Genomic DNA, 27,877 nt, shown 5'->3' with positions numbered 1-27,877 from the left:
CAAATGTGATTGTGGTGCAAGGAAGTATGGAATCACCTACCCATTTTATTATAGTATTTGAGAGATCCTAAGGATTATAAACTAGTTTTGGCAAATATTACATGGTAGTCTTTATCATGGTGCCCTATAGGCATGCTGTAAATCCAGACTAGAGAGAGATTTGTCTTCCTTCTGTAAATTACTTAAAAGCTGAACCTTGTATGTAAACTGTGGTACTGTCGGGATATGTGGTCCAGCTTTTCCAGAGCTGGAGAGGGGGTTGGTGGGGAGAGAGAGTTCTCAACACAACTCCCTGTTGCTTGCTTTTATGGCAGGCCAGCACAGCATAAGACCTGCAGGCTGATTGCACCTCCCTCCCGTGTCTATTACTAATCCCTTGAGGGAATTCAAAATACATCTTTGTGGGACGTGTGATTTGAGTTGTGCATCCCTGTGTTATTGTTTGTCAAGAGACAATGTTGGAATCTTCTAAAGCTCCCCTTTCTTTAGACTGCAGTATTTATGAATTGAAAGAGGCAGAACAAAGCAATGACCCATTGAATACCCTCTCCTAAAAGTAGCCTGCATGTCTGCTTAGATTCAGTCCATGAGACTGCTCTTTGGGATTTAATAAAGGAAGATTAGGTATGCTAAATCCAACTGTGATGTTTGGCAATAAGATTTTAGATTTATAATAACTTTTGAAGCGCACTCTGGGGAAATGTTGATAGATCTGGTATTCATATATGATGTGCTTTCCCAGTGAACTACTGGCTACATGGCATTTGAGAGCTCAGCAAAGTAGGAGTGGTTGAGGGATATTTTGCAGTGCACTGGCCAGTCCTTAAAAGAGCTCTGCAGGATGGTTTTCTGTTCCTCATATAGAAGAGGGGCTGATAAGTCACTTGGACCTCTCAAGGGGTCTTTGGCCCCAAATGTTTTGTATTTATTTAATAAGTATGTTACGTTCTGAAATTTATATAATGTAGCAGTATATTCCTTTCTAAAGTTACAGGCTCATCACTGTTTCTCCATTTCCTTTGCTAGGATAGAAAAGTCATTGTAAAAACCATGAAGACGTACGTAGAAAAAATAGCTACTGTAAGTATTTTTGAAGTACAGTCTGGGTAATCACATGTAGTGCAGTCTTGTCCTGTGCATGTTAACTAAGAAGTAAATCCCACTTTGCTCAAGTGAGGCCTGCTCCTTAGTAGGTTTATAGTTGCAGCCTAAAATGATCTCTTCCATGGTGTTGTGAGTTGCAAAGCCTATGATCTATGTGGGGCTATGAATTCAGAAGTTAATATAGGAAGCTCCCTGATATGTTGTCAGACCTTTGGTCCATCTAGCTCCGTATTGTCAACATTGATTAGCAGTGGCTCTCCAGGGGTTCCGGAAGAATGCTTTCCTAGCCCTGCGTTAAGATGGCCTGAGACCTTCTGCATGCAAAGCATGTGCTCTACCACTAAGCTATGGCTCCTGCAGGAGTTAACTGTAAGAACAATCTTTATAAAGGGCACAGGCACTATGTGAGAAACATCAGTATACTGTGTTTTTAAATATGAGTTCCAAGAAATCATATGAACCTAGACAAAAGTAGAAGAGAGTTCCATAGCAAAGGACGAAGGACAGGACGCGTGTAAACGCATTTTTGTGCAGCTGAGGTTTGTGTTAACTTCTATCAAAAGCTTGCATTCATGGCTTGTGTCTTGCCTAAAACAAATTTGTATTCTTCTGAGGCTTGATTCCTAGCTCATCTACTGAATAAATAAACTTTATTCCGTAGAACAGGTCTTCAGTTGAAATGGATATGTTTCACTCAGAACCAATGTAGAGATAACATAGTTGCTTCGAAGTTAACACAGCATCCTTCACAACAGTCTAGCATTCTTCACAACAGTCTAGCATTGCAATCTAAAGGATGTTTACTCTGAAGTAAGATTCACACAGTTTAGTGGGGTTTAATTTCAAATAAAGGTACATAGATTGCAGGCTTTATTTGCTTTGAACAAAATATAATTTAAATATCATAGCATGTTAATAAAATCACTTATCGGATCTTGATGGATCTTGTCTCAGTTGAGATGAACAGTCATTGGTGTGTGTTTTTTGATATAATTATTTTTATTTTTTTTTAAAGAAAAACAAAACACAACAACATAAACATAAACACACAATACACATAAACTAAAATATCTCTTAAGATTGTAAGATATTGCCTTTGACTCCCCTTACACAACAAATGCTTACTATTATTCTCTAGTTCTTATCTTAGTTGAATATCATACATTGAGTTCACAGACATTATCTCATTTCTCTCCTAATTTTGACAACAACAAAAAAAGAACCATCTCATAAAAATTGACATACATAGTTATCATTTTTCTCTATTTCTTGTACAAATTCTATAAAAGTTTTCCAATCTAACAGAAATTTAGTTGTTGATCCTTCTTTATTTATAATAGTAAGTTTTGCCATCTCTGCCAGCTCCATCATTTTCATGGTCCACTCGCTCACAGTTGGTATTGTTTCATTCTTCCACTTCTGTGCATACAATAACCTTGCAGCTGTTGTCATGTAGAGAAAGAGGGTTCCCCCCCTTCTCTTTTACGTTTTTATCTGTTAGTCCAAATAAAAAGGTTTCTGGCTTTAATTCTATAGTAGTCTTAGTATTCTTTGAACTAATGACTTTATTCTTTTCCAAAATGTTTTAGCTTTTTTACAAGTCCGCCATAAATGGTAAAATGTTCCCTCTTGATCTTCACATTTCCAACATTTTCCAGAAACACCTTTATACATTTTAGACAATTTAAATGGTGACATACACCACCTATACATCATCTTATAAAAATTCTCTTTAAGACTTGTACATAAAGTAAATTTTAAATCTTTTCCCCACATACTTTCCCACTCTTCCATTGATATTATGACCAACATTTTGTGCCCATTTTATCATACAATCTTTTACTTGTTCATCCTCTGCCTCATACCTTAACAGTAATTTATGCAGTTCAGCAATAACATGTTCATCATTTATACACAGTGCTGTTTCAAACTCAGATTCAAATCCACCATTTTTCTCATCTATTTTAAACCTTTCTTTAATTTGCAAATATGAAAACCACTGACATACATGACCTTCTTCTAATAAGCTTTCCCTTGATTTTAACTTATATTCCCCTTGTTCCAGTAAATCATTATATCTTATCCATTTATATGTGCTATCAAATTCTGTTCTATGCATTGCTTCTTGTGAAGATACCCAACGTGGTATTTTTTGATAGAACCTTAATTTATATTCCAAATTCTTAATACAGCCCTTCTTATCTAATGATTATTAAAATCTACATTCACTTTTGTTTTATCATACCACAAATAACCATGCCACCCATATTTCAATTCATGTCCTTCTAGTTCTAAAAGTCTTCTGTTTTTCAATGTCACCCATTCCTTCATCCACATCAAGCAGCAGGCAGAAAAATAGGTTTTAAAATCTGATAATCCCAAGCCACCTCTTTCCTTTGCATCTTGTAAAATTTTTATTTTAACTCTTGGTTTTTGTGCTTGCCATATAAACTTCGTTATATCTCTCTGCCACTGCTTAAAAGGTAAATCCGATGTAATAATGGGTATCATTTGAAACAAAAATAACATTCTAGGTAATACATTCATTTTGATCGTTGCAATTCTTCCCAAAAGTGATAGTTGTAATTTTTTCCATTTTAATAGGTTTTGTTTAATTTCATTCCACACTTTAACATAGTTATTTTGAAAAAGCATACAATTCATCTTTGTCAAGAAGACTCCCAAATATTTTACTTTCTTTTCAGTTTGGAAGCCAATCTTATTCATCAACTTGTTTTTTCTTGAACATTCGTATTCTTTGTTAAAAATTGTTTTCTGTTTATTAACTTTGAACCCTGCCACTGCTCCAAATTCTTTTAATTTTTTCATTAAAATTTCAGTTCCCTTTAAAGGTTCTTCCAACATAAACACCAAGTCATCTGCAAAAGCCCTCAGCTTATATTTCTCCTTTTTAATCTTTATTCCTGTAATTCAATCATCCTGTCTTATATCTCTGTTCAATAATTCTAAAACCAATATAAACAGTAGCGGTGACAATGGGCAACCTTGTCTTGTTCCTCTTTGTATCTCATAAGGTTTAGTCAAATCCCCATTTATAATTGTTTGAGCCTTTTGATCTGAGATGAACAGTCATTGTTGATGATCTTTAGTGTGCCTGGCCAGCCCGGTTGGCTAACCGGGTTTTTGTATCTTACTGTGTTCTTGGTTTTCTGGTTCATATTTCAGGGTGAATTCTCACACTTGGTTTTGCTGGCGGCATTTGACTGTATTGATGACACCAAGCTTGTGAAACAGCTAATTATATCTGTAAGTAATCTAATTTCTTAAGATTCTCAAGATTTCCCAGTTCACTTAACATAAAAATATACATTATGTTGGAGATATTGCAGTAGGTTTTATGCTAGATTTTCAAACTGTTTTTTTTCTTTTAAAAGTCATGTTGTCTTTTCCTGTCACTTTGATTTTGTTAATTAGAATGCTATTGTTAATTACCTGCTGCTTTGACTTAATTTTTTTTAATGTGCTGGAAACTTTTAAAATGACTGTGGTTGATTATGCTTGGGATTTAAATATGTCTGGCAGAATGAAGCTTTTCTTTTTATCTTGATACTAAAGGAGGATAATTCAAGTTACGCTATTTCAGACTATATTAAAAATATTGAGGTCCAGCATAATGTATTATCCATAAATGCTTACACACACACATGCGCACGCGCGCACACACACACACACACACACACACAAAGGGCTTGAGTGTCCGTGTGCAAGAGAATATCCACAGTACATAAGAACCTCATTTCTCTCTCCCATCCCCAAATATATTGGCACTCGGCACACTCCTCTGTCAGTTAAGGAATATGCTTACTTGATCTTGTACCAGTGTGTGTTTGCACAGGGATGGGGCTGGAGGAAGCAGGATGGAAAACGGGGCTCTCCTGTGTTATGAGGATCCGATTAACCCCTAGAAATGTAATTTTTTTCGGGTAGGCTTTTGTATTCTACACTGCTTAAAATTATTTAAGCCTTAAATGATTTGTCTCAAAACTGCAGCTAGAACACCTTGGCTTGGTACACACAATCAAAACAAACCACTGTGGCTTAAATAATAATTAACTGCATAATCACTGCCTGCCGCAGCTTATTGTGTTGTCTGAATCTGGGCAGCATGATTAAACAACCCTCAAATAACCAATGGGTTGTTGGAAGGTTGTTTAACCCTCCAACAAAAGCCAAGCCGGCCAGGTGGTGATTGTGCAGACTGGCCCATTGTATGTTTTAATCCTGCATAAATTTCTGCCTCAGTAGGAAATAATGTATAGCTAATAATACTATTATGACAGGGCAGCATGAAAAATGGTTGTCAGTAGGGTTGCTAATTTCTCACCCCAGAAATGTAGAACTATCTTAGTCAGAATGGCAGTTTATTTTTGATCCCGAAAAAAAATATTTGTGTCTAGTTCACAGGTACTGATTTTTTGGTGTTTTTTTTTTTTGCTGTTCTGGTATATTTATCTTATGTATATGCTATTGTTTAACTGCCACCTTTAATGAAATCATCCTGCTCATTTAAATGCTTTTAGCTATAATCCTATTTCAGCATTCTGGCCAAAGCTGAAGATCAAATTTTAAAATCCTGATTGAATGGGGAAATGGATAGCTTTTCTTTCTACTGGTGGGGGAGCCATGACGACAGGCCAGTTAGACTTGCATCTGTTCTGGATAAATTGGTGGGCGGCATTATTAAATATTAGACCGAGGGTCATACTAGACAAGATTGTGAGAGAGCCATGACTGGATCTTCTGTGGCTTTGGACAGTTCCTAAAAGTCTTTAATGGTTGTGCAATATAGCTATCCTAAGAAATATATGGCAGCTGTTTCTTAATGTAAGCAACAAGTTCCAAGAAGCAGATTTTCAAGTGTCAAAAAGATAATTCGGTAGGAACTGTAGTTACTCTCAGAAGTGGTTGTAGTGGCTGTTGTAATAATGTCCTGAAGCTGCAGTCTTAAATGCTCAAAATATTACACTTTCGCACAGAGAATCTGCTGTTTTATTTTTTAATCCCACAAGGCCTTAGCAGCTATCATACCAAACGGTTCCAGGGAAAATATTGCAGAACTTCAAAGTACTGTAAAGAATTGTGCTGTAAACAATAGAAGTCCCAAAAGACTTCTAGCCATACTAATGATTTCAGAGGTAGCTGTGGTGATAGTTTTATTATATTACACAGTCCCATAGAGGCCTTTATTACTGATAATTATAAAAGCCTTTGAATACCTTTATGTATGGCTACCACTGAAAAGTTTTGAACAAGTAACTGAGCCGACTGAAGGTGATTTTGAGAATCTAACATCACTTGGGCATTTGAGGACTTCTTGAATGCTTAATTCATTATTAATGTTTGCCAAGTTGTATCTATATCACTTAACCTTTAAACAAACAAAATAGCCACTAGGAGAACAAGCACCATATAACCCCCAGAACCACTGGCTGGAAAATCCACCGGCAGTTTCGCTGCTGGAAGTGGGCCCCAAAACAGGGTGTTCCAGGGCAGAGGTGGCTTGGGGTCCGCCAATTCCAAGGCCCCCCATTCCTTATGAGGCCCCAGGACTGGGCTCCTTGCCTTCATTAGCTTCAGAGTGGCAGAGGTATTTTCCCTCCCACTACTTTCACTGGGAGGGGGGAGCATCTTTTTTTTTTAAAGCAGCTAGCAACAGGGGAAAAGATGAGCCAGTAGTCCTTTGGAAGTGGCGGGTAATGTGCCAGTTCACTTCCCCCCAAACCTAGGATTGCTCTGCCTGATACTTCATCCCTTAATTTTATTGTGTGGTATCTAGTTGTCATGTACAGTGAATTCTTAGGAAAGTCCACAACTGCAAAATGCACCAAAGGGAATTTCTGTCAAAAAGGTGGATAAGCACCTTCTTCCACCATTCATAGAAGATGGTAATGCTGTAATTTGAGAGCTACTTTATTAAAATAAAGAGTAAAACTATTATCTACAATATTGCATTAGTATTGTCCCTGACTATTCCCATCTCTCTGTGATAAATATACTATTGCTACATACGCCACCTGGTTGTGTTAGATTAAGCTGATTTTCTGGCAACATCAGGAGACACAGTCCTGTCATGGTAGCAGCTGTCGTTGGAGGTTTTGCATTCACGGGCTGCTGTGCAGAGCAGATTAAACTTATACTTACAGCATGTACGCATGCACCTTGTGGTACCGTTGCAACTTATCTGCTGCACACATAAATCTGGGACAAGGCATAAAGATGGGTACAAGGGAGGCCTTTTCTATTCTCCATCCCATGAACTCGAAAGGGCAACTTTGGGATTTGCAAGTGTTAAAGTCACCATGCTGCTGCTTGATACTGTGAGCATTTAAGGTGAAAGGCTAAAGCATAACTTGTGGCTGGAAGGGCCTCTGGTGTATAGGATTTGCCAAACATAATTGAACATGCCTTCTTTAAAGGGCTTGTGCGTGCCCCATTGAAAATCTTGCAGATGTACAGGTCTGCATACTTGGCAGTGTGGCTATCCGAGTCACGCTCAACCAGGTATTTGAGATAATTGCGCTGCTGGAAACTTTCCAGCATATTCCCTGTAATGCCTGAAATGTAAAGAATGGCTTCTAACATATCCTGTTGAAAGGATAGCTGCTGCACAGTAGTCTGGCTTGGGATATACTTTCCTTGGCTGTTCCATTCTTGAGCGGTACTTCTGAGCATAGGGGAAATGAGCCAAAAGCCATACTAGGTCATCATTGTCTCATGCAGCTACCACAGTGCTTGTTGCTGATTTGCTGTGACAAAATGAAGAATAATCCTTGGCAACCTCCTAATGCCATGCTTCTAATTTCTGCTGCCTCCTGTGTCAGTGATTCCACTCTCTCCATTACTGAAGCCACCTGCAGCTACAGTAGTCATGTTCTTTGGTGCTTGGGATAGCAATTGCTTGGGGAGAATTTTTGTCACATCCATTTTGTTTCCTGGATGTGCAGAGAATTATCCCTTTTGGATGGCAAAGGAGCATCCCTCCTCTCTCCCCCCTTTCTAACTGCTTAAAGCTCTGGCTATATATTTTCCTGGTTCCATTTATGACTCATATCTGTCAAATACGATACCTGAACCATGCAGAACAGGCAGCCAGAGGCAGCTCCTCCATTGTGCAGGATTTCTGTACCCTCAAGCCTTCTTTGCTCATTGATGGAGCAACAGGGGTGGGGAGCCTTCAGCTTTCTCTGGCTGCTGGTGGGAATTCTCAAGAGGCGGAAGAGTTCTCCTGTGATGAATGTGCCATACATAGCTAGACTCTAATAAAGATAACCCTCTGTGCTCATTCATGGCTAAATAATGAGTTCAACAAACTTCCTTGATGAATTCTGTTGTATTACTAATTGGATGGATGAACTGTATGGATTTGATTTGTTGCTTTGATACGGGATTCTGTTGAAATATTGTGGATTGTGATCTATTGCTGTTCTGTCTCTATTGTTGCTGGTATTATCATTTTAGTTGTGAACTGCCTTGAGCATCTGCCGAAGGGCATTATACAAATAAAGTGCTTGGTCTATGGTCAGTCTTTGCCTTTGCCTTTTGTCTTAATGGCTGCTCTCAGAAATGATGGCACTAGCTGTCCCATAGTTGGGGTGAGGGGACATGTTCTTGGAAATGCCTGCAACACTTGACAGACTGTAACATACTATATACTGCAGAAAACTTTTGAAAAATGGATTTAGCTAGCATGTGGTATGCTACAATGTTGTCACAAGTCACTGTGTTCACAGTATTGTCTTGCTTTGCCAGAAGTGTAAAGAAAAGTCATCACCCTGCAAAATAAGATCCTTTACCTTAAAGTAACCTTGCTGAGTGAGGAGGTAAACTGGCATCTGCCTGAATGTCAATTAACAGGAGGTTCTTCATTTCAGAATTTTGTCACCACTCTTGTGCTATTGAATGATAACTTAACTATAGTAGTACTTCCTGTATAAAGGTCTTGAGGCACTTGTTTCATCCTGGTAAGGTATACTGATCATTCTAGTTTCACAGAAGAGGAAATTGAGGCTTAGGGAACCAGTATATTGTTGTGCAATGCCATAGAGAAGATTAAAAAGCAGGTGTCTAGACTTTGCACATATGATGAACGTCTTCCTTCTAACTTGAGAACAAAATAAGTCATGATAAGCAAAGCTGGAATCCTCAGAATTACCTGTATCTAAACAGAAGTAACCTGTATCTAAAACATTCATACTAATTATACCTACAGATTTGCCTAAAGGTGTGTGAATACTTTTTATCTTCAATTTTTAAAAAATATACTGAAAGGGGGGAATAATCATACATAGGAAGGGGAGTATCAATCAGGGTGCTGTCATTTATATACATAAAGTTAAGTCTATTCTTGTCCTTGGTTTGGAATAGGCGCACCTACATGCTATGCATTACCTGGGGAGGTGGTGGGCTCTCCCACACTGGAGGCCTTCAAGACGAGGCTGGACAGCCATTTGTCAGGGATGCTCTGACTTGGATTCCTGCATTGAGCAGGGGGTTGGACTCGATGGCCTTGTAGGCCCCTTCCAACCCTACTATTCTATGATTCTATGCATCAGCAAAGTATCCTACTTAGTCCTAGGTGAGATTCGCTTCAAGGTAAATGTATTGCAACAGCAGTTTAAACTGTGGGCCTAAATTTTGACCGATCTCCAAGGAGTTGAAAATAGAACTGTGAATTGAAAACTATTTTCCCGCTACTAACAAGGTTTTTCCTCCTCTTTCCCCCAACTTATAGGAAATGAGCGATTCCTTAACCAGCATTGTAAACAACAAATATGGAAGGAAAGTGTTGTTGTATCTATTAAGTTCAAGAGATCCTACATATTTCTCACCAGCGATAATCAAAATCCTGCAACAGGGTGATGGAAATGCATACAGGTGACTAGGAAATGCAATTTTTTCTTGAATTGGTAGCTTAATTGGTTGCATCTTGTCGTCTGTATATTATGTCTGGATTTATGCTGCCTACAAGTATCTTCTCCCTCTAAATCTCATAAGGATGAATGGGAGTTGTTCATGAGTTACATAAGAGATGTGCAATCTGGGATTTGAGGTGTGTATTTTTAATTTTATGTAAGTTGCCTTGAGATGTTAAGAGGCAAGATATAACTACCTTCTTAAAAAGTACTTTCTCTGGGGCTTGCATCATTTTTGTTTTTAGGGCATTGTAGTTGTTGCTTTATAAGCCTCCTGACAATAGGTCCAGGTAGTGGGCCGATTCAAATGATCATCATAGGCTAAACAAGCCACGGTGCATGCTGGTCACGATTTGTGTTATTGCCCGCCCAGCCACCGCTTGTTATGTCATCTGAACTGGGCAGTGTGGCTTGTTTGAGGGGGAAACAACCTCAAATAACCCAACAGCAGTCCATGGGTTATTTGATGGTGGGTTCCCCCCCTCAAATAAGCCATGCCACCCAGGTTTGGATGACACAAGCTGCAGCCGGGCAGGTGATTACGTAAATCACACCCAGCATACACCATGGCTTAAACAAGCCGCCATAGCTTATGGCCCACAGTGATTATCTGAACCAGGTCACTGTTTCTGTTTCAAAAACACCAAGATTTTCCACTTCAGGTTTTATATACAGTTTACTGTGCCATTTATGATAAGGGGTTGTCATACGTGTACTGTATGAAGCTGCTGTTTCCACATTTCATTTGTTTCAAGATAGCCCACTGAACGGCTGACTGTCTTGACTTCATACATAAGCAGGTTCTTCCAATAAGATGCTTATTTGAAAAGGTTATAAACCAGTCTGACAGAATCAAAGCACATTCTGGCAATTTGAAGGATATTTATTGTACTGTGTGACGCTGTTCGTCAAATCCAAAGGAAATAGTAATCTTACGAAGTCTTGTGGGTGTCAGTCTTAAACGCTGCCAGTTTAAGAGACAAATACTTCGGTGAGGGGATATTAGCACAACAAACAGGGTTTATCCATTAATAAAAGAGTGGACTGGAGAGGAAAGCAGTGAGATGAGAATTGTGAAGAAACAGTGACTTTCATTCAGTTTACATTTATAGCAGTCCCCAGGTGGAAGCAGTTGCTGGCCACCCCCATGTAGAAATGCTGTTTATTTAAAAGATCTTTATCCTACTCTGTCAGATGCGAGCCTCTCAAAAGCGCTGACTTAAGACACAACTATCATACATAAATATCCCACAGAATAAAAGGAAGCCACTTCCTGCCCTCACCACCACTGGAAGCATCCACCTGCCTCCAAAACACTTTGAATGATTCCACCCCAAAAGTAAATTAAACACCACCACCCCAGCAGCCATCTCTAAATGACATAACAGCTGGTGCACCTCCATGCAGGCCATACACACAGCCACTGTGGCAGCCCATTTCTCCAACCAATTGTGGCAGCTGTGCATATAGCCCAGATTAGGGTACTGCATCTTAAAGATGGCATCTCCGTGCAAATGGAGCCTGGCTTGCCCCTTGTAAGCACTTGCATTGGGTGTTGCTGCAAATGTGTCTTGACAGTATGCTCTTCTGACAGTTGTCTTCAACTTGAAGATGAATCCTCAGATCCAGCCATTTCTGATGGGAGCGGAAGGTCTCATGCAGGCATGGATCTCTTCTTCATTGATTCTGGTGGAAAGGACAGTTCTGCATGTACGTTCTCTGATGCATCTACATCAGCTCCTTCCCTTACAAGAACAAGCACATATTCAATGATTGAGATCTCTGTAGGGCATTGGACTGAGGTGTAAAACAAAACCAATTTTCTGTATTTTGCTGGTTATAGTTGATTTGCTCTGGCAAGAAAGTGAGGGGGTGCTGCTGTCAAAATGGGATTTTTAAGCTGAGCAGCAAAGATGGTTGAACTATTTTGTACAACACAGTTTTCTGTAGTACAAGGACTGCTATTTATGTGTCCTTCATTTCACCAGTAAAAAGGATGTAGATGTTCGCCACCGTGAACTGCTGGAAGCTGTTTCTCCACCCTTATTAAACTACCTGCACCTACATACTGAAGAAATGGCGATGGACAAAGCTGCATTCATTGTAGTGACTGGCATCCTCAGGACTGCTACTGGTGACGTCCAGCCTGCTATGAAAGCCATTGCTACCCTTGCAGCAAGAGAGATGGTTCCCGGGGGTGAAGACGGGCAGGTAACTGCACCTAACAAGGGGCAAGCAGTAGAAATATGAATTGTTGTCATTTTCCTTTTTTCCTGTGAGGTCTGTTATAGTTTCGCTGTAGAATACAAGGGTTAGGGGTAGTTTATCCCTATTTTGGGATAAACTAGGATAGCCTTCCCATAGCTGGTGCTTTCCAGGTGTGTTGGACTGCAACTCCCATAATTCCCAGCCAACATGACCAATAGGGCCAATGGCCATGCTGGCTGGAATAATGGGAGTTGCAGTCCAACCGATCATGAGGACACCAGGTTGGGGAAGGCTGAACTGGGAGGTCACCTAGTTTGTCCTGATTCAACAACAAACTACAGGAAAGAGCTTGTTGTGCTTACAGGGAGGTTCTAAATGTCTTAAATACTTGGGTCTAGTAAGAACAAAATTTTTAAAACATACTTACATTTTTGTGATAGAGAAAGAAGAAGCAAGAGGTCACTGTCAACCAGTTCCTGAACCTTGTAGGGAACAACATTTCTAGTCGTTAGTGCTTACAATGTTATTTCTCTCACAGGAAGTAGTTTGTTGGGCTGTTGGGCTTTCATAGGTGTGTGAGCTTACAAATACATATGCGCCTATATATAAGGAACGTCCAATGTAGAATTTCTTATTTCAGCATATTTATCTTCTAGATAGATTCTAGGAAACCATTAGAATTTATCCTACATTCCCTCTAGGAACTCTTAAAAACATTTTAGAAATGCTTCGGGAGGAAAGGAAGCCAATACTTTGGTCTGAGGAAGATAAAATTTGTACTCTGGTCCTAAAACATCGTTACAAGCAGATATTCCAATACAATGTTATAAGCATTTTCCAAAATATCTGAAAGTTAAACGTGTTAACATTTAGTTCTGGAGTTCTAAAATCGCTCAAGAAATGCAGAGGGTAGAAAGATAGAAGAGGCTAGTTTAATAAAAAGTAAAAGTTAGTATTTGAGATTGAAGATGAAGGATAGCTTAAATTTGGATGAGTTTCCAGTGCTTAATGTCTGAACGATCAGCCAGGTCTCTAACTGTTTAACATTCTGAATGACCTGCTATTTGCTCATTACTGACTACTTAGCGTGCCACTTAGTTATATGGAGAAAGCAAATGTGATTGTATGGAGCTCTTCTAATGTGCATTAGCCATGATCTAGTTCTTGAAGAGTTTTAAGATACAGGTTTTGGGACAGTGAGAAGTGAGCACTTTGGGGTCTTGACTTTTCTATTCTTTTAAAGCTTCACATTGCAGAACATCCAGCAGGCCATTTGGTTCTGAAGTGGTTAATTGAGCAAGATGAGAAAATGAGGGAGAATGGCAGAGAAGGTACGTTGGTAAATCTGTAAAATATGATGAACTCATGCATCACAGACCAGTTAGGTGTATGTAAGTGGGAAAAGGGTAAGTGTTGGGTGCAGGTAATATCAGAACTTGTCTGCACCAGTTGTTAATCATGAATCAGTCTTAATTTGAAGCACCCACAATGCACAGTTCTCTTCCCCGCCCCCAACAAAAACCTCTGGGAGTTTGTGTTGTCTTAACTTCATCTTAACAAAAAGCTCCATACCTTTGAAGGTGGTCTTTTTTGCTAGTGCACTGTATTAAACAAACAATATTGGAGTAAATTCCAGTAATCAGACATTTTACGAGTTACTTTGGGGAATGCCAGCTGGGTTCTAATTTCTTTCTTTTTTTTCTTGTTTTTGCATGGTTGCCTTTTCTGGTACCCCAAGTACAAGATACTTTGGGCCTAGGAAGGGAAAGAAGTTGCTGATAGGAATGATGGAAAGGCTTGTTTAGGAGGCAGGCTGCATTACTGCAGCATTCTACTAAGGCTGTCTAAGGGGTAGCCTTTTCATAATTGCAGTGCCAGATGAGTTCAGACGTGGATCTGTTTCTGGAGAGTGTAAAATACTGGGGCATAGAAGAGAGCAAACCCGAGGCAAATGTGGTTTAAGCCAGCCTTCCCCAGCCTGGTGCCGTCCAGGTGTTGTTGGACTAAAACTCCCAGCATTCCCAGCCGTTGGTCATACTGGGTTGAAGTTCAAAACATCCTGGAGGGCACCAGATTGGGGAAGACTCTCTAAACAATACAAACCGACACCCCAAAGAGTATAGCCTATATCTACTTCAGTGTAACTGCAACTGTAGTTGATTTGACCTTTGTATGTGAGTTTCCCATTTGAGTATCTGAATGTGCTACCTTGATTGCCGGGGGTGGTGGTGGTGTCACTGGTACCCCCTCCCTGCCAATCAAGATAACACACTCATTCTGGTTCATGACTTTTCAGATCCTTATCTGCCTTGTGAGCCCCCATGTTAAACTGATAAAGACTTATATTGTGATATAAGCAAAATGGGCATATCTCTATGGACAAGATGCAAAGAACCACACAGGTAGTTTTGAGTGCCTGGGTGAAGTTTGGGTTTGTCCTTTGAACTCTGGCTCTCCATGCTGGGCTGCAAGTCACTTCTGAAATGAAGATTTTCAGAAGCAGTTTGGGATATGGCACTGGGTGTGTGGGTAGGGGCAGCTCTTCCAAGTTTTCTGCTGTTACAGCCTGATTATTTCTCTAGCATTGCTAACAATTAGTAAATTAGTCATGTAAGTACAAATGTATTGAATAGTCACATCTTTTTGAGGCTGGCCATAGATATTCACATCATGAATGGTTAAGAATTTGTTAAGTATTTTAATAGGTTTGTGTGATGTCTGGTCTGGTCTCTCGCCCATAACAGGATGTTTTGCAAGAATATTAGTAGAGCACGTGGGCGTCGACCTTCTGAAAACCTGGGCAAATGTGAATCGTGGAGCAATTATTCTGTGTCGGTATGTAGAACACTTATATCTCTTACATTTTTGAACATCTAGTGAATGCTACTTAGGTTTTAAACAACAAAACAGATTCATTATAATTCACTTCCATACCTTTGAGTCATTTATGCTATTTGTAAGTGTCCTGTAAACTCTCCTGATTGCAAGCAGGCAGGAGCCATGTTGCTTAGCTTTGTTAAATATTACTGCACTGCCATCAAAACAAGACTATCTGTCATCTTGTTTTCGACTGGCCTGATTTAAAAAAAAAAAAGCTAGGAAATCCCCAAACACAGGATGCGGTATGCCAGCCTGCCTCAACTTGGTGCCAGATGTTTTGGACTTCAACTCCCATCAGCCCCAGCCAGCAGTCAGGAAAGCTGGGGGTTGTAGTCCAAAATATCTGGAGGTCACCAGCTTGGGGAAAGCTGTTGTATGCTTTTATCTGGAACCAAGTAGAAGTACAGAGATTGCTTTTTAAAGACTTCTAAAATCTGCCTGCAGTCTCCTCCCATTGCATGCTCTGTTTCAAAGCATTATCTGGTGCTACTGGAATATATGACTTGTCTGGGGGCTTAGTTGTCAAGACCTTCAGGAGCACCTGATTCTTATAATATGGTAATTCCATTTACTTCAGTGAGGCAGTACCAAGATGTATATAATAACCACTAATGAGGCACCACCAAAATGTATATTATTAAATACAACTCTCAGTGATATATATAATAGTTCTCTTACAGTCATTGGCACACATCTGGAGCAAGCAACTTGGAAATAACAGCTCTACACTTCTGTAATTGTCTGTTTGACAACCCAGTTAAACTGAACTATTTGCGTCCTCATTAATAAAAGTGTTTAAAATATAATTGGTGTATAGGAATAAAATGCATTCTAAGTTATGTTTGTTGTGAATATGTGCTTTTGTAAATAACTAAAATCATTTTTTGCATTGAAACTGCTATAGATTGTTTCCCTGTTCAGTTTTAATTTCTCCTTTGCAAATTTTAGCAGACTGGGTGTTAACGGTGGCATCACTTTGGCAACATATACTGTTAAATTAAAACTGAGCCATCAATGAATGTATTCAGAGAATCATTAAAATGTAGGAATAGTAAGGATCTAAATGTCATCTAGTCCCAGCCCCCTGTACTAAAGCAGGCTCCTTAATACTTGACTACCACTGTTACCCCATATTGTCCAACACAGAGAGATCCCTTCAGGGCTAGGAATATGTTCAGTAAAAGCAAACTGAGATGGTGAAAGGAAATAAAAGCTTTTGTTGGAGGAACAGTTGAACTAAAGCCCTACAGTAAGCAGCTACTCTGACCTGATAGAAAAATATATAGCCTGAGCAAATAAAATCTGTCTGAAATGGATTGACCTTACTCTACAAGTCCTCACTATCTGCTATCCCATCTCTAATTTTTTCCATTTCTAGTGCTCCTGACACAGAGTAAAATAATGTCCTTGACTCTCGGGGTCACTGCAGAAGTGTTGGGCTTAAATCAAACATCCGTTCATAAGGTTTATCATTGTGGCGTTTTAATGCTCAACTGATGGCTTTATAATATAAATCTATAGGGATTTTTCATGACATTTTAGAACAGATCCCTTCCATATGACAAGGATGCTTAATTCCTTTTAAAATCTCTAATCCCCTCACACAGATATTGAATAAAGATTTGTGAAGAGCTGCTTCAACCACTATAGCAAAGTTTCCTTTTTTCTGTAAGAAGATGTGAAAAATCTGGTTTTCAGTGAAGATGGATCAATTGCAGTTGCTTGACTTGTAGAAATACAGAACTTTGGTGTTAAAAAAAGAAGAGAGAGTTCATGTCAGCACTCTTCAAGTGCACTCTTCTTAGTGTAACCAGTGATGTCGATTAGCAATACTTCGATCTCTCGGTCTTGTTCACATGTGCTGTGTTTTGTCCATTTTCTCTATATCTTGGAGTTCAAGTGAATCTTAAAGGCTTCCAGACCAGAATAATGCGTAGATGTTCTTCCCCAAGCCTCTAGTCTCTCTTCCTTGCTTTCAATAGAATAACACTACACCCCAATTCACTTATAGCAGAGACTGACATGGACGAAGTAGTGACTTTTCTGATTGTCCCCTCTGAAAACTAATATGACTAAGATATATATATATATTTTCATGACTTCACGCAAGTCCTACAAAAATACACGATTCCGGACAACTTTGGCCAGTGACAACAGCATTTGGAGTATTATTTATTTTATTTTATTTATTTCATTTCTATACCGCCCAATAGCCGAAGCTCTCTTAGACGCTCTTGCACATCCCCAGTAGTGAATTGTCTAGGTTCCAGGAGCAGATACAGCCCATGCAGCTCTTCTGGGAGAAAAGAGACAAGTTCCCTCTCGTGAGGTTACACCAGAGCACAACAAGAGAATCTGTGATCCATTCATGTTTCTGCTCCGACTCTCTGTAATCTCAGAATCTACATTAGCTTCTGCTTGCCCTTCCCTAAAATAGCAACAAGCCCTAAAAAGTAACAAGCATCTTGGAAGGACTTATAATATTTTGGATGTGAAAGGCCCCAGGTTCAATCCCCAGCATCTCCACTTAAAAGGAAAGATCTCAGAAGAACTGGGAGAGGCTTGAGGCCTTGGAGAGCTGCTGCCGCTGTGATTAGGCAGTTGTGGGCTAGGTGAGCTCATGGCCTGCACCAGTATAAGCAATATCTTCACTGTTGATCAGGAAATTAGATGAGTAAGTAGATGCTCTGCAGGATTTATATTTAACGTGGAGTTGTAAGTTGGATAACTTGGCACTCGCAGAATATGCATTTGCACAGTGAAGAAGAGTCTCCCAGTTGTCACCTTTAAGCAAAGGCTCATCTGCAGAAGCGGGCAGGAGGAAGGGGGCGGCTCGGGAAGAGTAACAAGGAGCGCTTCCATGTTGCTTGCAGTAGAATAGCAAAGGGGCCCATGTAGAAGAATGGCCTGCTGCTGCTCAGATCTCTCGTGGCTCCGTTTATATAGCAGTCTTAATAAAGATGATATTCCTACTGTTTGCCGGGGGGGCGGGGGGATGATCCTGCAGCTTGTGCCAGTGCTGAAATGACTCCTCCTGACTGAGGAGGAATGTTAGTTGTTAGGTTTCTCAGTTTCCTGGTTGTTTCATAACAATGCATTTATCAAAATGCTTTAAAAACGTGACCTCTCATAGTTCTGAGCGTATGTTCCTGGTGCAAGGTGGCACTCTAAATCAAAGCTGTAATGGACCGCAGAGTTTGGACTTCTTATCCTCTATGTATTCATTTAATGTGTGTTAATTCATATTTCTTGCTTAATTGTGAGCATTTGGTTGTAAAGCTTTTTGCCCAGATCGAGCAAAGGAAATAAGGGCAGATTCCATAGCTGGCTCTGGCTCTATGGTATACGTTGTTGATTTTAATATTTTATTTGTTTTGGGGCTGTTGTTTTTTTAAAAAAACTTAGTTATTCTGTCTTTTCTTCCCTCACACTCAAAAATAATCTGAAAGACTCTAAATAGTAGATAAAGTGACACTGAAGTTAATCCTTTTAGTTTGTGTGTGTAACTGCACACACAAACATAAAATTACATATGTGTGTGCCATTTGTATAGCCTTTACAAATATATACAGCATATGCAAATTACATATAAAATTGTACTGTGTAATGGAGCAAACTAGTAGTGCTGTGTGTTTGGATAAGACAGAAGTAATTTAGGTCACACTAAGAAACAGATTTTTAATCACTCCGCAGGCCACATTAATTCTTCTCTCATTCTGTTTGGTTTGGCAACATAAACCTCATTATGTATCTTTTTGAAAAAAGGCAAGGCGGGGAATGTGGCTGTTAAGTCAGAAGGTTACAATAAAAATAACATTGCAGTTACAAGTTACAAATGAACTGCCAGCCCAGCGAATTACCAGGGCTCAGTGGTTCTCTATAGAACAAGGCACTGCCATCCACTCCCACCTTAATATGGAAAGAGTTCTACAAGCTGGTCTCCAGTGGTTTCCCTGGAACACTGTGTGGGATACTGTTTCCATCTCTGATTTTTCAGTTCTACTATTAATTCTGCTAGTTAGTGCAAACATTCCCCCCGCCCTCTGCCCAGAAAGCCAGATTTTCCTGACTGAATTGAAAAGTAACAGTGCATTCTCCAAGACTTTTTTTTTTTTTTTACTGACCATTGACTTGCCTCCTGTATTTGCAGTCATGGAAATGAAGGTCACTTTGCTCTGCCCCTTTTTAAAGCATGCTTTTTTAAAGAATGGGTTTAAATCTGTCAAGTCGTTCAAAATGGAACCAAGGGGCCAAATGTTAATACAGAAGATGTACTAAATATAATGTCCAATAGTGTAGTTTTGTGAGTGTTGCCTGGGCTTCATTGTGAAGATTCTTGAGTGTATGGAAGGCACTTCGTATGTGGCAAGGGAGGGGAATTCTCTCCCCCCTCTCTCTCCCCCCTTGCCCCCATAGTACACAATGCTGCATCACATGTTTTTCTGGTAAGTCACCCAACTCTCTGGGACAGCTCTTCGGGAGAACTGCAGCCAGGGAGAATCCCAGCCATGCAAACAGAGATGCATTTCAGTCATGCCTGAGAGGGTTGGATCAAAGCCCTAGTATGCTGGACTGATCTGCAGTAGGTGCAGGAACCTTTGGGTTCTGCTCTAAACCATAGAATCATAGAATAGTAGGGTTGGAAGGGGCCTACAGGACCATCAAGTCCAACGCCCTGCTCAATGTAGGAATCAAAGTCAGAGCATCCCCGACAAATGGCTGTGCAGCCTCATCTTGAATGCCTTCAGTGTGGGAGAGCCCACTGCCTCCCTAGGGAATGGGTTCCGTTGCTCTAACAGTCAGGAGGTTTTTCCTGATGTTCAGCCAGAATCTGGCTTCCTGTAACTTGAGCCCATTATTCCATGTCCTGCATTCTGGGATGATGGAGAAGATATGCTGGCCTTCCTCTCTGTGACAACCTTTCAAGTACGTGAAGAGCGCTATCCTATCTGCCCTCAGTCTTCTCTTCTCAAGGCTAAACATGCCCAGTTCTTTCAGTCTCTCATAGGGCTTTGTTTACAGTCCACTGATCATCTTCGTTGCCCTCCTCTGAACCCTCTCCAGCTTGTCTGCATCCTTCTTAAAATACGGTGTCCAGAACTGGACACAGTACTCCAGATGAAGCCTAACCAGTGCTGAGTAGAGGGGAACTAGTACTTCCCGGGATTTAGAAGCTATGCTTCTATTAATGCAGCCCAAAATAGCATTTTCCTTTTTTGCAGCCACATCACATTGTCAGCTCATATTTAGCTTGTGATCTACAACAATTCCAAGATCCTTCTCGTTTGTAGTGTTGTTGAGCCATGTATCCCCCATCTTGTAACTGTGCATTTGGTTTCTTTTTCCTAGGTGCAGAACTTGGCATTTATCCCTATTAAATGTCATTCTGTTATTTTCTGCCCAGCGCTCCAGTCTATCCAGATCACTTTGAATTTTGTTTCTGTCTTCCAAAGTATTAGCTATCCCTCCCAATTTTGTGTCATCTGCAAATTTGATCAGCATTCCCTGCACCTCCTCCTCCAAGTCATTAATAACAATGTTGAAGAGCACTGGGTCCAGGACTGAGCCCTGCGGTACCCCGTTCATTACCTCTCCCCAGTTTGAGAAGATCCCATTGATAAGCACTCTTTGAGTCCGATTCTGTAGCCAACTGTGGATCCACCTGTTTCATCTAGCCCACTTTGAGCTAGTTTGCTCATCAGGCTATCATGGGGCACTTTGTCGAAAGCTTTGCTGAAGTAGAAGTATCTTATGTCCACAGCATTACCACAGACCACAAGGGAGGTTACTTGATCAAAAAATGAGATCAGATTGTTCTTGACAAATCCATGTTGGCTTCGAGTAATCACTGCATTGTTTTCAAGGTGCTTATGGATGGATTGCTTTATAATCTGCTCCAGAATTTTCCCAGAGATTGATGTCAGACTGACTGCTTTGTAGTTCCCAGGTTCCTCCTTTTTACCCTTTTGAAGATAGGGACAACATTAGCCCTCCTCCAGTCATCTGGCACTTCACCCGTCCTCCGTGATTGCTCAAAGAGAATAGTCAGTGGTTCTGAGAGTTCTTCTGCCAGTTCCTTTATTACTCTAGGATGCAGTTCATCTGTCCCTGGAGATTTGAACTCATTCAAAGTAATTAGGTGTTCCTTGACCATATGCCTATCAATCTCAAGGTGCAACCTTGCCCCTTCAGCCTGTACTTCACCTTTGCCAGGGGGCTCATAGACCCTCTTTTGAGAGAAGACTAAGCCAAAGTAGGAATTGAGCACCTCTGCCTTTTCTTTGTCATGTGTTATCATTTTGCCATCCTTATTTAATAGCTGAACCACCATTTCTTTTCTCTGTCTATGCACGTAGCTGAAGAAAGCCTTTTTGTTGCTTTTAGCATCCCTCACTAACCTCAGCTCATTGTCAGCTTTAGCCTTCCTTACGTCATCCCTGCAATTCTGTGCTACCTGCCTGTACTCTTCCTTTGTTGCTTGGCCTTCCTTCCAGTTCCTATATGTGTCCTTTTTTGTTTTCAGGTCATCCCTAAGCTTTTTGTGAAGCCACATTGGCTTCTTCTGTTGTCTTCCACCTTTTTTTTCTTGTTGGAATTGTTTGTAATTGTGCCTTTACAATTTCCTTTTTCGAAAACTCCCATTCATCTTGGACTCCTTTTCTCGTTAAAGTCGCTTGCCATGGGACCTTACTTATCATTGTTCTGAGTTTATTAAAATTGGCTTTCCTAAAATCCAGGGTACACGTTTGGCTACACTCAGCTTTTGCTTCTTTTAGAACCATGAACTCAAGTATAACATGGTCGCTTTCCCGCAGAGTTCCCGTAACTGCTACTTTATCCACTAAGTCATCTCTTTTGGTTAGGATCAAGTCAAGAATAGCCAATCCTCTACTTTCTGTAGGAGGAAGGTATCCAACATACAAGTCAAGAATTTTCTGGAGGGGCCATGTTTTGCAGAATTTGTCTCCCAACAAATATCGGGGAAATTGAAGTCCCCCATTACTACTACATCATGCTTCCTTGAAACATTGGCTATTTGCTTTTCAAAAGTTTCATCCTCGTCTTCTATTGGGTGGCTGGTAGTAGATTCCGACCACCATGTTCCTTTTATTCTTTGCTCCGTTTATTAACCCAGATGCTCTCGATGGGGCTACCAACTCATCCTCCTGTATTTCTGTGCAGAGATAAGTATTTTTAACATACAGTGCAACCCCACCTCCCTTTCTGTTCCTCCTGTTCTTTTTGAACAAGTTATACCCTTCAATTGCTGTATTCCAGTCATGAGAGTCATCCCACCAAGTCTCAGTTATACCTCTCAAGTCATAATTTCCCTCCTGTATTAAGAGTTCAAGTTCATTCTGTTTGTTTCCCATACACTGAGCATTAGCATATAGACATCGAAGACCATGTGTTTTATGGTCTGGCTTTCTTCCTACATGTTTGTGAAGACTATTATTGGGTGCTATTAGATCTGCTCTCTCCATCGTGGTGCATGAGCCTTCGTCCACTTTACCCCCAACTTTACATATCCCTTCCCCGTAGGATTCAGGTTAAAGCCCTCCTGATGAATTTCTTTATGCTGTGGCCAAACACATTCTTCTCAGCCTTTGTGAGGTGCAACCCATCCCTTGCCAATAGTCCATCTTCCAGGAAGTATAGCCCGTGGTCCCAGAATCCAAATCTCTCTCATCGGCACCACCTTCGTAGCCAGTCATTCACCCGGAGTATTTTTCTTTCCCTTTCTGTCCCTCTTCTAACTACTGGAAGGATGGATGAGAAAACTGTCTGGGCCCCCATATTCTTGAGTTTCCTTCCCAAAGCTTCAAAGTGTGATGCGATTTCTTCGTAGCTCCACTTGGCAGCTTTGCAGACATTGGCATTTATTTTCAAACACGATGCTGATGCTTACCTTAAAGCTCTACAGGTTTTGGTACCCAGATGCCTGAATGCCTGCTCCATATTGACCTACCTGTGCATTGAGGTCATCTGCCAACAAGTACAGTGGGGAGAGGTCATTTTTGGTTGTGATGGCCCATTTGTGGAATTCTTGCTGGTATCCTTGTACCTTTTTGATGCCAAGCAAATACTTTCTTACTCAGTCATTCTTTTAAAAAAACGCTTTAAGGGCACATTCTTATCCATTTGTGCCCTCAATGATCGGGAGCCTCCAGAACTTGGAGGCTTCCAATCATCCAGTTCACAGTGGGAGGAGTGGTGAAGGCGTTCTTTGTCTCCCCATCCTCCCACCCTGCATATTTCACTAGGCAGGTTTTTTAGCCCATCTAGTGACGACACTTTGGAGGGGGAGGGAAGGAGGTTGGATGAGTTTCAGGATAACTTGTATCCTGGCCTTCCTAGTCTCCTCCCCTCCCCGCCCACAATGCCCCCACTCCGAGGTCGAGTTTCTGACCTGGCACAGGGGAGTGGGGTCAGATAACTGACTCACCCTTCTGAGGTTGGAGCACTGTCTCCACCCCTGGAGGGGGGAATACCCAGTATCTTATGGCCCCTCAGACAATGTCTAAGGGCCATAGGATTGCACCCTAAACTGTTTAAATTGATTTGTACACTGCCTGTAATTCCTGTTCTCACTTAATTTTTCTCTTTTGTTCTGTGATTTTATTTTATTTTTTGTAACTGCAAGCCACCCTGAAATCTTATGATGAATAATTAATCTATCATGAAAAGCAAGTTGAGCCCTGAGTCAGAATAGACCTCACTGTTAAGCTGCCACTAGGACGAGTTAGTGGTCCATTTTGATGTACAAGTGCTCATCGTGACTGTCCCCATAGCCATTCCCCCAACAAGAGTTGCATTAATCCATATCAACAAACAGTTCTAGGAACTTCCTTCTGCTAGGAGCTGCCTTTTGTATACCTAATGAGTTTTAATTGCCCATTCAGCACCAGGCTATCACAAAATACTTCACATTACACCAAAGATCAATATGTTGTTGCTGGGGAAATTCGTCCCCCCTCCCCAACTACTGTGAGGATTGTAGCTAGGCTCAGAGGGAACCAGGGATTCTGTGGGGGGTGGCAGATGATGTGCTCATCCTTGCTAATAAAAACCTGCTGGCACGGCATCCCGATGAGCCCTGGCTCCTCTACGCCACCGACTAGGACCCAGGAACTGCTTCCATTTTGACACCTTAGATTCAGACAGTTGCCGGAGTTCACAATATGACTGGGATTTGGAGAAGATTGTGGCTACTTCCCTTAAAGTGAAATTCTTTGCCTTTCAGCTTCTCTCTTGTAACACATAAATGTATAGATTGAGCTGTGTTTTGGCTACAGCGGCCCTTAAAATGCTTTGCAATACAATCACGATAACTTCAGTTAGGAAGATACAGTTATGCGGCGTGGAAAACAACGCTGCATGAGCAGAATTCAGTTTGCGCAATGGGACATTCTCCTCCCCCTGAAGCCCCCTTCTCCTCCAAAATCTGCTCCAGCGGGTTCCCAAACCTTAAACAGATTCTGAGGGCGCCAGGAGGGGCTGCAGGGGGGAGGGGGAAATAGACCCCCGCCTTTCTGCTGATGGGAGCTATTCTGTCAGCAGAAGGACCTAAGCGGATTCCATACACACACATACATACACCAGCAGCAGTCCACCTCGTATTAAAAACAAGGAACATTCCACAGCCTGGTGGAATAAAAACACATTTACAGATTTCTGAAAACTGTAATGAAAGGGACATATCTTCACTTTACTCTTTGTATCAAGAAATACATCTAAATACAATCTTGGTTTTGAACTAACTTAATTTAAAATATTTAAAATATTTCTGCCAACCTAGCAGTTCGAAAGCAAGAAATTGCAAGTAGATAAATAGGTACCGCTTCAGCGGGAAAGGTAACAGCGTTCCGTGCACCTCGGTGTTCAGTCATGCTGGCCACATGACCACGGAAGCGTCTTCGGACAGCGCTGGCTCTTCGGCTTAGAAATGGAGATGAGCACCACACCTTAGAGTTGGACACGACTGGTTGGGGACACCTTTTACCTTTTTAATTTAAAATATACTCTGAGCAGAAGAGCGTTTGAAGGGTGGAAAAAGGTCTCATGGGGAAATGTTCAACTTTCAGTAAACTATCATTTACGCTGAATTGCCATGCCCAGATGTGCCCTGTACACTTATTTGCTAATGGATGATAACCCCAATTTGTACCTTGGCAAACTACACTCAATTGTTTACATTTCCTTGTCTCTTGTTGCATTTTATTCTGATTTTATTTTAAACATTATTTTGAATTTTTTCTTTTTCTTCCCCTTTTATAGCCTTCTTCAAAGCTCTGACCAAGAAGTGGCATCTCAAGTCAAAGATGGATTAAAAGATCTGGTTCCAAAACTAAAACAGACTAAAAATGATGCAGCAGGAATAAAGGCACTGTTGGATAAATTATCATAATTTAACGTTATTAAATGGACAACTTTTCTAATGTAAGCAAATTCCTCCTTTTAATACATTTAAAGGAAATATTTTTGGACAGGTTTGGGGTAACTCTTTTTAAAACAAACCCTCACATAATTAATTTGTCAATAAACACTTTCAACTTTTTCTGAATGTTGGGTTATCTTTCTTCTTGAAATTGGTCGATTGGTCTCTGAAGGTTGAGATCTTTTTATGAAACTGCGGTTCAGAACGATTATATCTTTGCTTTAAAAAATCCCTTCTTCATAAACCATCTTCTGCATTCCACGTCACTATTTTAATCTTTGGCAGCACCGCTCTACCCAGTAGCTGTGCTCCCCTCTCCCTTTCCCCGTTTAGACTGGCTCTCCTCACCTTTGCTTTAATGCCATTCAGTTGCTTGGCTTTTCTCACTGCCAGATTTTCCTCTAACATTTGCAGGCCTGTATTTCTATTGAGAGCAAAAACTTTGACTTTGGTTCGCATGTTAATTAAGCCATGATTTGCCGGATACTAGCAGGAGCACACTCTGGCTCCCTTCTCAGTCCCTCTTTCATTTTACAACCTATGAATGCTCTGATTGTAGCTTCCTCTTGTGACATCCAGATTAAACAACCCAGAGTTAACCTGTGATTTGTTCTTGGGTTAACTCTACGTTGTTAAGCTCTTAAACAACCCAGAGTGCCCAGGTTCAGATGTCACAAGAGCAACCTACGATCGGGGTGATCGTAGGTTGTAAAATAAAAGCAGAAGTAAGGAGCGTGCCAGAGGCAGTGTGCTTGCTCCTTCTCGTGCCTGGCAAATCGTGGGTTAATTAACCATTTGCCATTACGCGCAAACCAGGCCAGTGGTAATTATTTTTTATTCTTTGGAATAGCATAGATGTGAGCTCGGTGTCCGAGTTGGGGGGAAAAGCTGATATGTATAGCACCGGTGAGCACAGCACACAGACGCCTCTCAAAGCTGAAGAAAAATAACAGCACAGCACAGAGAATAAACACACACAGCAAGTGAATTGGTTGGCCATCATTGGTTGGTCCAGCCAGCCATGTGCGCAGCCTGAAGAGAAGCATGGGTAATTGTGAGAGAAGCATGTCCAGTTGCACCAAGTCATGGATTAATGTGGCTACTCAGCCTGCATTGTGCAGTTGATGGTTCACAGCCTATTCTACTTGCAGAACATCATGCATACTCCCCTTGCTCTCATAAGGGCTGTGGATTATCGTTAATGTGTTTTTTAATCCTGGAAATAGTTATATAGATGCTGTTAAAATTCAGATCTCTTGAGTGTACAGTACAGATTCCCATATAGCTGTTGTTGACTGTGTTCTATATTGGAGTTGCATTGAAATTGGAGAACGTTTGGGTCCACTGAGTTCAGGACCTCACAGTGAAGTTTTTTATGATCAAATCCAGACCCCTAGTGGATTTTCCACTTGGGGAAGCCAAAGTTTGGATTCACCTGCTCCTGTAGTTTTCAGATTGAAATTTTATTTTTTATTTATTTATTACATTTATGTCCCACCTTTTTTCCTCCTTAAGAAACCCAAGGTGGCATACATAATCCTCCTCTCCATTTTATCCTCACAACAACAACCCTGTGAGGTAGGTTGGGCTGAGAGTCTGTGACTGGCCCAAAGTCACCCAGTGAGCTTCCATGTCTGAGTGGGGACTAGAACCCAGATCTCCTGACTCCCAGTCCAACACTCTACCCACTACACCACACTGGCGTCTTTTAACTAATAAGTCATCTAAGCCTTTGCTATTTTGTGTTAGGCTAATTTAATATTTATATTAAAATTGTTGGTCTAGCGATTTAAAGAGGAACCCGTGGATCACTTCCAAGCTTAGGTGAATTTAGGAAAGCCTGTGCTGGCTTGGTTCAGACATTACACTTTGTGATTGCTAGACCGTCGTCAAATACTCCCACAGGCTTGCAAGCACCTCTCTACTGCCTGTGCAAGCTTCCCCTTGGCGTTACTGGTTAGCATTTAACTACAGCTTACCATAGTTTGCTCTCAGACCAGAAGCTGAAACCTGAGTTAGGGCCCAGTTTCAGTCTGTGGTTCAAGAACAAACACGTTAATGGCAGCAATGGCTACAACTGGCTCTGATGTCACTGCAAACAATAATTTGCTAACAAGGGGAGGGGAGGGCAGCAGTAAAATGTGAGGCCAGGAAATTACAGGCCGGTTAGCTTAACATTTGTTCCGGGTAAATTGGTTGAAGGCATTATTAAAGATAAAATTAATAAGCATATAGAAGGACAAGCCCTGCTGAAAATGAATCAACATGGCTTCCACAAGGGTAAGTCCTGTCTCACTAACCTTTTAGAATTCTT

At 40.8% G+C, this 27,877-nt stretch overlaps 1 protein-coding gene across 3 annotated transcripts in view; it reads left to right on the top strand.

Moving 5' to 3' along the window:
- PUM3 (pumilio RNA binding family member 3) overlaps positions 1 to 25,683 on the top strand; it is a 37,957-nt gene extending 12,274 nt beyond the window's left edge. Inside the window, exons 12-18 of one of the 3 annotated variants that reach the window (XM_084834402.1) lie at positions 1,027 to 1,080; positions 4,291 to 4,371; positions 9,857 to 9,999; positions 12,026 to 12,248; positions 13,489 to 13,576; positions 14,990 to 15,080; positions 25,404 to 25,683. In XM_084834402.1, the coding sequence (XP_084690528.1) occupies positions 1,027 to 1,080; positions 4,291 to 4,371; positions 9,857 to 9,999; positions 12,026 to 12,248; positions 13,489 to 13,576; positions 14,990 to 15,080; positions 25,404 to 25,533 (810 nt within the window). In that variant the 3' untranslated portion in view covers positions 25,534 to 25,683. Of the gene's footprint in view, positions 1 to 1,026; positions 1,081 to 4,290; positions 4,372 to 9,856; positions 10,000 to 11,631; positions 11,937 to 12,025; positions 12,249 to 13,488; positions 13,577 to 14,989; positions 15,081 to 15,805; positions 17,276 to 25,403 lie in introns of those variants that run through there. The other 2 variants (XM_084834403.1, XM_084834404.1) reach the window with 2 other exon arrangements.
- The last annotated feature ends 2,194 nt before the right edge of the window (positions 25,684 to 27,877 follow it).

Source organism: Heloderma suspectum, chromosome 2 (assembly GCF_057233095.1).
Source record: "Heloderma suspectum isolate Gila_16-S chromosome 2, 16-S_ref, whole genome shotgun sequence".
NCBI lineage: Eukaryota > Metazoa > Chordata > Lepidosauria > Squamata > Helodermatidae > Heloderma > Heloderma suspectum.
This window is presented reverse-complemented; position numbering and strand designations above follow the sequence as displayed.